This window comes from Peromyscus maniculatus, chromosome 18, assembly GCF_049852395.1.
Source record: "Peromyscus maniculatus bairdii isolate BWxNUB_F1_BW_parent chromosome 18, HU_Pman_BW_mat_3.1, whole genome shotgun sequence".
Lineage (NCBI taxonomy): Eukaryota > Metazoa > Chordata > Mammalia > Rodentia > Cricetidae > Peromyscus > Peromyscus maniculatus.
Genome location: NC_134869.1, coordinates 1,218,513 through 1,231,472, shown reverse-complemented (window position 1 = coordinate 1,231,472; position 12,960 = coordinate 1,218,513). Strand labels below are relative to the sequence as shown.

Below are 12,960 nucleotides of genomic sequence, written 5' to 3'. Positions count from 1 at the left end.
CAATTATCCCAAGCCAATTCTCACACTCAGTAAAGAGGCAGAGGACCCAGCATTATGGGTTGAATGTGAAATGTTCTCCAAGGGTTGGCTATTTGAACATTTGGTCCCCAGTAGGTAGCACTGTTTCAGGAGGGTGTGGAACCCTGGAGACATGGGCCTACCCAGCAGAGTGCATCACTGAAGGTGGGCCCTGCAAGTGATAGCTGATCCTGGTTTTGCTCTGAGCTCTGTGCTTCCCAATCCTCCGAAATATAACAAAGCCATAGCACAAACTCCTACCACTGTAGAAGAAGCCTCTCAGATACCATACCTCCCCTGAAGTGATGGACCCATGTTTCCTGAAATCTGGGGCCAAAACTAATCTTTCCTCACTTAAACTGCTTCTGTCAAGTACATGGTAAGGAGCAAGTAATTACTATACCCAGAGAGTGACAATCCAAGCAGTGTGATAAATTCCAAGTTGGGTCATCCTGAATGAGCGTCCAGCTCAGGAGGGAGCCAGTGCTTGATGACAACCCTGACTGAATGTTGACAGTGGCTTGACAATGTTCAAGGATGCTAAGCTGATACCAAGCATTTTACCCCATCTTTTTGATGTCTCAGTTCATTTATTCACGACATCTCTAAGGTAGGAACTAATGCTGTCCTGATATTACAGACAAGGACACTGAGGCATGCGGAGGTAAAGGCACACACCCAGGGTTTTACCATTAAGAACTAGCAACAGTGAACCTATGAATATTTAACAAGAGGCTCTCAGAGACAAGAAGCCCTGATTTGTAGTGCTGACCAACTTCCGTGGTGTAAAAACTCCCACCACAGTCAGTGACAAGCTACACTGTGCTGTCACTGACTGCAGAATTGAGAAAATGCACAGAGCACAGCACTAGGTTATGTCACTGTCTTGCAGAGAAAAATCAATGGAAGAAACCTCTAACATATGGAGCTGGAGGCAGTAAAATACACACACGCTTGTCTTCTGACGACTTGACTCATGGTTTTCTTTCTTTTTAAGATGGCAGGGAAATGATACTTGCTCAGTAGAGACCATACTCCAGATTTTGCATTTCCATCATTTCCTATGCTACTGAAGCTTAGTCAACTTCTCTCTTGATATGCTGGGCAGTAGCAGTGAGCATAAACCCTAACAGGCCCCCATCATGACAGTGAGCCAGTGCGTCTCTGTGGCTCAGCTCCAATGTTTGGTGGGTCAGGTATATTACATGCAGTTGGGGTTATGGTATTTTTAACCAATGGTGAGTTTATTTGGATCTATCCTCATTGTAAGTCAAGGAGTATCTGTGATTAGGAATTGATGAAGTTTAATGTTAATTGCCCTTGCTTGGAATAAAATGTATTTAATTTTTGGTTTTTAATAATTATAATTTTAATCATGACCATGTTTTACAACTGACTTAGAGAACTCTAGAAAATGTAGCAATGAATTCTACCAAGCCAATGTCAGTCAGCACAGGCACACCCCAGGGACTCCAGGACCCCATTCTTTAGCACCCCAGCAAGCAAGAGAAGTCCGGGTAAAAGGTAAAAAAACTTAGTCAGAGCAATGGAAGACTCTGAAAAAAGACCTAGAAGATGGAGGTGGAGGAAAGAAGAAAAACAACAGCAAAATGTCTTCACTGAGCCTCAGTTTCCCTGATTATAAAGTTGGCATATAGGGATGGGGCAACGGCTCAATAGACAGAGTGTTTGCTGTGTAAGCACGGGTACCTGACGTCAGAGCACTAGCAGTGATAGAAGAAAGCTGGGCACGGCACGTGCCGTAATCTCGGTGCTGGTGAAGCAGAGATAAGCAGATCTATGCAGCCCACTAGCTGGTCAGTGAGCCCACCTGAATCAGTGAGCTCCAGAGTCAAGGAGAGGGACTGTCTCAAAGGATAAGGTGAAGAGTGATATAGGAAGACAATTCTTGTCAGCCTTGGGCCTCCACACCATGTACAACACACACACACACACACACACAAAAAAAAAAAAAAATCTATTATTTATTGTTGGGAAGGCTGAAGAAGACATCCAAGTACAAGGTCTTTGTAGAAGTTTATAAATAATGTTACCTCATGCCTACAACATACTTTATGAATGGCCTCTTGGGCAAATTCATTGTCATCAAGGATGTCTTGAGAGATACGGCTTTTAAACACAAGGCCCCAGAGTCAAGTTCAAAGACATTTACATGGCAGATAAGAACAGGTTGCTCTTCTAGAAGCTTCAGTTTTAGATGTTTTGTTTCCATCAAAAGTACCTGAAAACAATTCAGAAGCCAGTGAACTGCAGTATTTCCAGAGCCAAACGCTTCTCTGGAAGGATGAAGGCATGATAGCTCTTAAACAAAAGGTTAAGACCAAAGAGACCACAGTTGGTGCTGTGAGGCCAGCCATCATCACCATCCAGTGAGATGGGATTTTGGCAGTGGACACGGCTTCCATCAAAAAGAAATTAAAGGGCTGCTGAGCTGACTTGGGGAATAAATGTACTTGACACTAAGCCTAACAACCTGAGTTTGATACCCAGGCCCTATATGTTGGAAAGAGAGGACCAACTCCCACAGGTTGTCCTCTGACTACTACATGTGTGCTGTGTTGCAAACAAGCATACACACACAATAAATTTTAAAAAGCTATGATTAAAAAGAAAGAAAATTTCAAAGTGTTTTGTCCAGAAGTTCCTCTTAGGATGACCTCAATCCTTATTATAATTCCATACCTGCCAATTCAGTATGTTCTCCTGGTGAGGAGGTGTGGGGCTCTCTTCAAGTATCAGAATAATGAGGGGTCCCATCCACACGGGCTCTCAGCCTACCTCTCAATCATCAGTCTCATAGGAGCAGGGATAGTGGCCTGCGGCTGGCTGTCCTGCTGGCTCTTAGGAATTGATTGTATCCATGACACTGCTCACCTGTGAGAACCTGTCTGAGAATCCAAGTTCAAGGAGCTGGGTCCTAGAACCTCCCATGGTGGATTTGTGATGGGGATACCGATACCCTCCCCCCACACACACATTTCCCCTCAGTCATCGGTTAGCCTCTCCTTTCAGTATTTACTAAGTGTCTGCTGTGTGCAGGTGCTGCGCTGGGCATTTGAGAGGCATCCAGGTCTGCTTGAGTCTAGAGGAGAATCAGACATTTCAAACACTAGGGAGACGGGCCCAGATGGACCGCTGAAAGACCCATTGGAAGTGGGGTATAGAGAAGAAACAGGAGCGTCAGCAGACATTCAGAAGCTGATGGCTATAGCTGATTCCTGGCAGATAAAGCGGAGGAAGGAGGGCAGGGGGCATAAAATGGTGCAAGTTGGCACTGGGGTAACAGACATTTAGGGCGAGGCTAAGGACAGGTCTGCTGCTGTGTAACAGTGGGGTGGCAGTCACATGATGTTCTACATGAATGGTGTCACCTTCAGCAGCAGCCTGGTGCCACGGGAAGGGGCAGGTCAGAGAGGACCTTGTGTGTCTTTGGAGTTTAAGACTTTATTCAGAAAGCCATGGAATATGAAGTGATGATCACTTGAAGGAAAGCCTAGTATGGCTTCGGGTTTCTAGTTGAGAAGGTGGTGGGTAGCTGCAAGGCAAGAGAGGAATCCGGCAGAAAGGCTTCTGAACAGCAGGGCCAGTTAAAGGACTGTTGACACTGTCCGGAAAGAATCTCCAGGGTAAGGTCAAAGGGTGGGAACCAGGAGAGTGGGAAAGAGGGAAGGCTAGGCAAGATGTCCAGTTCAAGACTCTCTAGGACATGGTGAATGGTGATGTCATTAGAGGGAATGAGTAATGCTGGAAGGGACAGAAGGAAGGAGACAATGAGTTCAGGACAACTGGAGTCTGATTAGGTCATGGGATCTGCAAGTGGAATTGTCACAGGGGGATGGACAGGGCAGTCAGGAGACCAGGGGGACATTGTTGCCTTGTCAATCTCATTCCAGTGTATACAGCACATTGCCCCGTCAAGGCGAGGAGAGAAGTGGGATTAAGTAAGTGACGGGGGAGGCTGAAAGGGAAGGCAAGGATCTAAGCACAGAAAACGGAAGGCACCTGAAGAGAGGTAGAAAGTGACAGGCCAGAGGCAGAAGGGCTTCAGAGTCAGGTATCAAGAAGGATGTGACTCACGGTGTCACACACCCTTCGGAATCTTCACCATAAGACAAGCCAATTCCAGTTGCGTCAGGTTCCGCCAAGGCGAGCTCACAGTACCTTTACAGAAGCACGATCTCCAGCCCAGTGTGGTAGGAACCTGACCACATGCCCATCCCACTCTTTCCCTGAGCCCCAGCAGTGATGGCTGGCTGACACACCCTGTGTGGGACTGAGCCCCATACCTTCAGGGAAGCCACAGAGGAGCTAACTCCTCATTGTTGGAAGCAAAGTGCAGGAACCCCAAAGGCATAAGGAACACATTAAACCAGGCTTGCGGGGAGGCTCTCCACCACCTCACATTATCCTTTGCAGAAATAACTGACTGCCTGGACATACAGTCATTAAAAGAAAACCAAGAATTGGAATATTTAACTCTACTTCCCATTTCCCACCACCCCAGAAAACAGGACACAAAATGTCTGTACCACACACATGTGTTTTCTGGCTTAACATTCCTGGGAATAGCTGTCTATGGAAAGAAATTCGAAGACCTCAGCATTCACGTGAACACGGCCAGGGGTCTTCTTCCCTGGCAGGGGTAGGGGTGAGGGGGCTGGGGTGAGAAGCGCCCTGTAATTTTACTGCCATGAAATTGGTTCCAGATGGAAGCTGGGAAAGGTGTTTACTCCCTGCTGGTACCAGGCACGGCGTAAACCTGAAGCACCCACCTTCTTAGGCTCCTAATTGCCCCGTGTTGGGTAGCAGCTCTGCTGAGGGTCTGGCTAGGGCTCCTGCTGATGGGTGGACCAGGCTGTCTGTTGCTTGGAAAAGGCTATTTTGAATATAATGACTTTCACATGGAGTGTGGGTTTGGGGAAAGGCATTGTGGTTAGGGTCTAGGGGAAGGGGGAAGCTGAGGAACTTCCCTATGTGGCAGTGGTCCTGACCTAGGCTTGTCAGCACCTTCTCCGGGTTGAACTTCCAGAGCGCCACTTGGTAGAGGGGAACTGTGGCAACCTCTGCTGCGTTCCCAGACCTTCCCAGGGTCCCCAAATCAGTGATTCACAAGTGTGTCGCTTCCCAAGGAAGCCCCAGCCCAGGGGTGGAACAGCTCGGGCAGCTGTGGATCCAGATGAGATGTTGACTGAGAGCTTTGTGGCAATCAGACCGGAAGAGTTCGCTTCACCCACTCAAGGAACCCGGCACCCCACTGCCCGGTGTGGATCTGTCCCTCTCCAGGCTTCTCAATGAGACTAGCAGGCTGAAGGCTCCGAGAACTGGTGTTTTCTGGCTTACAGCACCCCCTAGCATTAGCCAGAGGGATAGGCTCGATGAGCCCCGCTGAGGAGCGGTCACCTTTCAAGTCCAACACTGGGCAGCAGGACTAGTACCGACCTTTGGATCCACGCAGCCATAACTGAACTGAACCCTGTTGCCAATGCTCTATCCTTAAGGGGCTTATACTTGAGGAAGGGAAACAGGCGGATGAGCAACCATATTAGAGCCAGCTACGTGTGAAAAAGAACACAACAAAGCGTTGTGGGGAATCCTGTAGAAGGGAATAAAGAAGCTATACTAAGGAGGTAACGTATAAGCTGAGACTGGGAGGGCTTGAGAGTCCAGTAAATTTTGTTCGCGACCCTTTAATGCTTCCAATCCAAAAGACAAACAGAAAGATGGATTGGTATCTATAAGAGGCTCCACCAGAAACAAGAGCCCAAGTTTCCCCTGCTCCGTTATCATCAAGTCTCCAGTGGCATTCTTTGATTTAAGCCCTGTGTCTTGGAAGACAGAGTAGGATGGGAGAGCAAGAAGAGACTGAGAATGTGGTGGATTGGCCTCAGTCTTGGGCACGTTTGTGTGATGTCAAACCTGCCCACATGGCGAGATCTATCTTCCTTCCCAGCTATTTGCCTTGTCTTTGAGAATTTCCCAGGGAATCGTAGACTTTTTTGTTTTTTATCTTGCTGGGAATCATAAAGTTTAATTTTTTTAATCTAATAAACATGGAAATTGGTATCAGAACAAGAGAAGTGACCTGTCCACTGAATTGGGAGTGTGACTATTCAGCAGGCAAAAGGTTTCCAAAGGTACCATGTAACAAATTAGAAAGGGAAATTCAAACATAGGCAGTAACCCTTTTAATTGCATAGCACTGCATAATGCTGGCCAGCTCAGAAGGGTCTATTAGTGTAGTCAAGAACTCCTCAGGAGTGTAGGTAGCAATCTGTGAGCCAACTTTGGGGCATGGAAATACATCTATCACATGCCTTGCCTGAAAGACTTAGCCCTGTGGATGTGATGCAGACAGAAGCCAAGGAATCCATGTCCACAACATGAACTTGGCTCTGCCTCTAGCTGACTGTGGGATGCTGGGTAAGTTCTTCCATCCAAACCTTATTTGAAGATGAACAGTCTCTGAGCAACTCTGTATCTTCTTTAGATGTCTAAGCAAATACCTCCTACAGGATCTACCCTCTGAAATTTGATGCACAGGAAGTGGACATGCCCTCACCTTCCCTAGAAAAGTTCCAACCGAGGGACCAAGTGAGCCTGGTAGGTCTGAGGGCAAGCCAGGGCTTGGTTGACGCCTCTTCAGCTCACCCCTGCCATTGTTCTTGGCTATTAGAAGAAAGCAGGAGAGCTATTCTCTCCACTCTTACCCAAGCTCCAAGTCCACTCAATCTTGCTCACTAAAAAGATAAAAAAAAAAGCAATCCTCACATATTATTAGTCTGGTTGACAACCTAATGTCCCGATTGATGGCTAAGAGGTCTGCCTGCTGCAAGACCCACACGAGGACTCCAGGGCACCCTCTGTCTCGTTCCCAGGGTCACGACTAAGCTGACCTTGCAGAAGTAGACAGAGAAGAGCCTATCAGTCCAGGCAGAAGAGAAGACTCCTGACCAGAATGCTCTTTGTGTTCTCTGAAGCCCCCAGATTCGAGGCGAGCCAAAGTAGAAGAATCGAGAGGAAATAAACCCCAATTAGCACCTTTCAGGAAGGAAAATAATCCGAGGACACCCACACTATGAGAAGGAAGTAGCTGCAGGAACAAGACACACTTCAGATGGCCTCTCTGAGGAATCCGCTCTGTGACATGTAGCAGAAAGTGGCTGCTTGGCACTTGTCTTACGTTCCAGAAGAGGCTCTCCCTTGGAGAAAAAACAAATGGCACTTTGGACAAAACGGTCTTGTAGTAGGAAAGCGGAGAAGAGAGGGCCTCTAGGCTGTAAGATGTTTATCCCAAGTGGATTTGTCTACAAGCTCTTCTAAAGCCTTCCACATGACTGGCACAGCGCAAGGTTCAACGAACCTCTCAAATCCCACCAAGTATGTCCTCATTCAACCCAGTTCCTTAGAGCGGCCCCCACGGTGTCCAAGGCTCAGGCCTCAAGTGGTTACTGGCTATATCCACACTCAAGTCTCTTGGGACCTTCTGAGGGCTAAAACAGCATTGTGGCCAAATAGCTCAGGCCTCCTAGTGTCAGGAAGGGAAATAATATAACCATATTCCGGGAGATGGGGCTAGAAAAGCATGAGGGGCCATGGCACCATGGAACAGAATGAAGGAGGGGAGGGGCTTCAGAGCTGAGTAGGGATAAGAAGAAAGATATGGGAGCTGGGTTCTCTTCTCTATAGTTAGAATGCTTGGAGGGAGTTTACAAAATGTTCTTGGAAGCGTTTGAGAGGTTGAGGCAGGAGGATTGAGAGTTCAAGGCCAGCCTGGGCTACATAATAAGACCCTGTCTCAAAATAACAGCAGCAGCAACACCAATAAAAGACACAAAACAACCTAACAAGGGCAATACAATTATCACAATACTCTCTGCTTCTGCAAAGAGTCTCTTCTCAGGGATAAGCCAAGGGGTTCCTTTACATTTTCCTTTTTTTTTGGTTCCAAGTTTTCAGCATTTCTGTAGCTAAAACACACATTTTTTTTTCAACACTGGATAGAGCATAAGGCAGGAGAGGGATTGCTGTAAGACCACCATTGCCAGTTAGATGGGACTGCGAAGTCCAGGGGCATCTGTCTCTTGATAAGAACAGTCCGTGAGAGAGTGTGACAGGAGCGCCCCCTCAGCTGGAAGGTACACGGGACACCTGTACTTGCTTTTCCTAACCAGAAGGAACAAAGTATGGAATCCTGCTTTCAGAAACATGTGGCATAGGCCAGGAGTGGTGCTGTATATCCTCAACTCGCAGTGGGGAGCCACGGCAGGAGGATTTGGGGTTTAAGGTCAGCCTGGGCTACACAGTGAGACTGTGTCTCAAAAAGACAGAACAACAATAGTGTGTGTCCCACACACGTACATGTCACAATCAAGAGGCTACTTAAAATGAGGTGGTAATAACGTTACCAATATCTTCTGTTAGTTAGGCATCCGAGATACTTTTCTCCAGGATCCTGGCTAGTTTTCTCCAGGATCTGGTTTTGTTCCTCTTTTGGATCGCTTTACCTCAAAGTTCCCTGCTGAAGGAAAGACTGCTGTCTGCCACCAGTGAGATCGGCCATCCCTACTCCCTGATTGTTCTGTCTATATTCTGTCCTTAAAGAAGACCCAGGCCTTTCGACTAGCTCTTCTCCTTGCCTGATGTCACCTCTGAAAACTCTTCTTTTAGTGTCCCATAGGCAGCAACGCCCTCCTAGTCATTCTTACCTAGGTCTACATCCTTCTGGTTTCCTTGTAGCACTAGCACAATCGCCCTGGTTGCAAGGGCTTTGCTTGGTGTCCAGAACAGTGTTTGGTGAATGATTCCACAGCTCCATTAACTGCCACTGACAACTACCATAGCCAGTCCCAAAAGGCAGAGGGTGTGTGTGTGTGTGTGTGTGTGTGTGTGTGTGTGTGTGTGTGTGTGTTAGAGGCTGAGATAATGTCATCTACCCAGGTGTTTCCTCTTACTCCCTGCTCTCTCTAAGGAAGGTAGGAAGGTAAAATTTTCTTCTAGGCTTCCTTCTAGACTTTTTCCAGGAGGCAGGATCAAGGACTCCAGGGCTCGGGCTACCTGGGTCCCTTGGAAGGGATTGTGCTGCCTGGCTGGGTGGCTGGGAGTGAAGACTTGTTTGGGTCGAAGGCGTTCGGAGTGCCGGTGGGCGTAGGGCAATGGGGTCGTGGGGCGCCGCTGCAGCGCACACTGGCCGGGGACGCGCCCAGCCCACCCACTCGAGTGCCCACAACCGCATTATTCCCTATAAGGATCTGAACAGTCGGGGCCGGCCCCGCCCTGTCGCCCCGCGCCCCCCGGCCCCGCCCCCTTTTGGAGGGCCGATGAGGTAATGCGGCGCTGCCATTGGTCGGAGGGGGCGGCCCCCGAGCTCTCGAGGGGCTGGGTTCCCTTTGAGCCCCTATATCACTCTGCAGCCCTGGACTCTGCGCACAGTGGGCAGCGGGCAGCAGCCAGCGCCAGAGAGCTTCTTCGCCCGCTTCTCCGCTCTGATTGCCGATCCTTCTCCCGGAGGCCACTCGCTGGCTCTGTGGACGCGTGCTCCAGCTACCCAAGGCCACTTCGCAGCGTCCCAACCCGTCCCGCCGGGCTACTTGGAGGGCACTTTCCTGGAGCTCAAAGTTGCCCAGCGTGCACGGACAGACCTGGCGAGTGAGCTCGGATTGCAGTATCCGCGCCAGCACTCGGCAACTTTCAAGAGAAGAGCAGCAGTCCCCGCAGCGGACCGCAGCAGCTACTATGACTCCCTGGCTTGGGCTTGTCGTGCTCCTGGGCTGCTGGAGCCTTGGGCAGTGGGGCGCAGAGGCGTGCACATGTTCGCCTAGCCATCCCCAGGATGCCTTCTGCAACTCTGACATCGGTAAGCACTCTGGGAGGCCCCAAGCAAGCTGCACGCTGTAGCAAGGAGACCCAGTTTCCCTGGGCGGGGACTCCGTGTCGGGAGTTACCTTGCAGAGGGAACTCAGTGTCCTAAAGGTCTCTGGCAGGCAGGAGTGAGCGTGGTCCCTGCTTGACGTCTAGAAAATTTCCCCATTGACTCTTGAAGGGAAAAGAGCTGGAAGAGGAGGGTGGGAGAAGGTTCTGAAAAGTTGGACCGCCAACTGAAGCGCTGGGACCTCGAGAGTACTCTTTAAGAGAAGTTGCCAGCTTGTGCGGGCGGAGTTGCTAGAGAAAACTCGTAGCTTTCAGAGATTGCTTATCTCCCGCGCCCTTGAACTTAATTCTTTTCTTTGAGATCCAACCCAGCCTAGCGGCAGGCTCTCCCAGCAAGCGCTAATGGAGCTTCTTGCCTGCCAAGTTTGGGTGGCTGGAAAGGGTGGTGGTGGTGGTGGTGGTGGTGGTGGTGGTGGTGGAAAAAAAAAACACATAAGAGAAAACTGTAGGGTTGACCCCCCCCCCCCCCCCCGCCCTGGGAGACCTGCACCTGAGTGTTGATAGCTGGCTTGAGGTGACTGTAGGGGATCACTTACCACATAGCTGTGAAAATTCACAGGAAGGTTATTGTTACTATTATTTTTTTCTGTCTTGGATGTATGTGCGGAGGGAGAGTGAGCAATGGGGAAAGCAGATTTATCATCAAAAGAACAAAGATGCCAAGGGCCTCATCACTTGTGACGATGGTCTCAAAGAGACTGTTGGATGATTAGAGAGACTTAATAAGAAGCAGAGCCCACTGTCCAGAGGGCCGGAAGAGTGCTGGGGACACTTGTGTTTGGAGGGGCCCCAGGTGGAGTGGAAGCTGGAAAATCTCTCTTTTCTCCAGCTCCTACAGCACCCGGTCCAATGCCCCTGCCGTGAGGGCAGGGGTGGGACAGAAACTGCCCTTGGCCTGTGTCGATTCAGAGGTGAAGAATGGAGCATGTGTGTTTTAAGTATGGTCATAAAGGAGAAGGAAATTTTCCACTGGGTCTTAGGTGAGGGATTCCACTCTGCAAGTGTGTTGTGGTGAGGAGGGGGAGGGGTGGCGGGCTGGTAGGGGAGGCAACTGAGGTTGGGGAGTCACTGCTGGTGGTTCAGGCCAGCCTAGGGGGAAATCTGGGAGGTGGATCTGGTGGCCAGGTCAGTGGACTTGGCAGCCCAGGGTGTTTGTGTGACCTGTAGTCACCCTGTTGGAGGTTTCCTGGGACCTGCAGGCACACACCCTTCCCTGTCCTTGGATTGCTGGGAAGCATCCTTTTGGATTGCTGGGGGCCTGGGAAGGTTTTCTCGCTTTCCTGGGTGCTCCCACCCAGATTCCTCTCGCCTTTCTCACCTCTCGCCAGCCTGTGACATTCCCAGCTAGTTAGTTCTGGTTTTGCTCAGCCTGGAGCATGCTCCTGGCCTGGGAGCTAGCAGGTGGAACCCGGGTCTTCTTTTCTGCTTCCCAGTGGGCTGGGTGTGCTTAGTTTGGCTTTGTAGTATGTCTAGGGGAGAGAGGGATCTCACCTCTATCCCAGGAGCCTATTGCCCAGAGGTTTCTACCCTGAAGTTCATGGGAAAGTGGCAATGTGAACCAGTAGATCCTGTTCCCAGCCGGCTTTCCTGGAATCAGCCCATTGCTTCCATAAGGGCCCAACTGTAGTTGGGGGCTGATGAAGTTTCTTGTAATTTCTCTGGATTTATTCAAGAAACGGCTTCTTCCTCTTAATACACTTCCCAGAGAAAAGTTAAGTTACCAAGAAATATGCCAAACGCAGAACACTGTAGTAGCAAGATGAAAAAAGAGAGAACGAGAAAGAAAGAAAAACCTTTGCTCTGGCAGGGATCCAGACTCACTCAGTCTTTAGTTTGGTGCACTGCACAAGGGATGAGATAATGCTTTTAAAAATGGGAGGTGTGGGTGTGGGCCTGCCTGCCGGCTTGTTGACCTGCTGCCTGGCAGCAGGCAGACACCACTGCCTCCAGTAGATGGCTCCCGACTGTCCTCTGGACACCGGAGCCCCCTAAGTATACTCAAGCCAGCCTGCCACCTTTCTCTTCTAGAACCTTCCTGCATGGATTCTCATCCTGGCCAGATGCCATGTTGCCAGGGAAGGGCATAGCATGCCTAGCTTAGCCCTCCGTAAGCCCCCATCACCACCCCACAATGGCTTTCCCTCTCCTGTCCCTTTATCCACGGGTGTCTCTTTTCCCTTTCTTCTCCAAAGCCCAGGGGACTGGCACAACCTTCTGGGTGAGGAGGAGTTAAAAGGTGTTTCTATGGCAACTGCAGGTCCTGCACCCTATCAAAGTGTTTAGAAGAATAAACTACATGGGGGTTTATCAGATACACTGTGCGGCATAGAAAGGCACTTGGCAGCAGTCACCTCACGTGGGGCCCTCTCCCTACCAGCCATTGCCCCTGAAACGCCTTCAAAACCTTGACTGTGAAGGGACAGGGGCTGGTGCTGGGAATGAAGGAGGCAGCCCTAGCTAGGCAGATCTTGCTCTGGCAGCCTTAGTTCAGGAAAGGGTGGGTAATGCTCAGAGCATTCTGAAAAGTGGAGTGGGGTGGTGTGTGTGTGTGTGTGTGTGTGTGTGTGTGTGTGTGTGTGTGTGGTGTGGTTTCTGAAGAGATGGGAGTAGTAGAGAGAATTCTGCTTCAGAAAGCCAAACCCTTCTCTCTGACTCCATTCACAAGGAATAATTAGGCAGTGGTATTGGTGGAGGTAGAAGGGTGTCAGGGCTGCCCCTGGGCTGGGGAGGAGCAGCTGCCAGCCTTGGAGAATAGCCCTGATATCACTGAGTTGTTTTGACAGGGGTTCCTTCAGCGTCAGATCTGAAGCAGTGTTAGCAAAGAAGCCACTTTTTAGAGAAACCTGATCCATGCCCTCTTACTCCCACATACAAGTAGACAAAAAGAAACAGAATAATGGGACTTGGGAGAAGGGCCAACTACCTAGTGGTATATATGTGTGTGTGTGTGTGTGTGTGTACCTGTGAGTGTGCATACCACATACACCAAGGCTA

At 49.7% G+C, this 12,960-nt stretch overlaps 2 protein-coding genes across 4 annotated transcripts in view; one reads left to right on the top strand and one right to left on the bottom strand.

Moving 5' to 3' along the window:
• Positions 1–12,960, bottom strand: part of Syn3 (synapsin III) — a 445,154-nt gene that overhangs the window by 225,573 nt on the left and 206,621 nt on the right. The window lies entirely within an intron of this gene.
• Positions 9,448–12,960, top strand: part of Timp3 (TIMP metallopeptidase inhibitor 3) — a 48,347-nt gene continuing 44,834 nt past the window's right edge. The window contains exon 1 of the mRNA XM_006986950.4: positions 9,448–9,892. Coding sequence (XP_006987012.1) covers positions 9,772–9,892 — 121 coding nt within the window. The 5' untranslated portion in view covers positions 9,448–9,771. The remainder of the gene's footprint in view (positions 9,893–12,960) is intronic.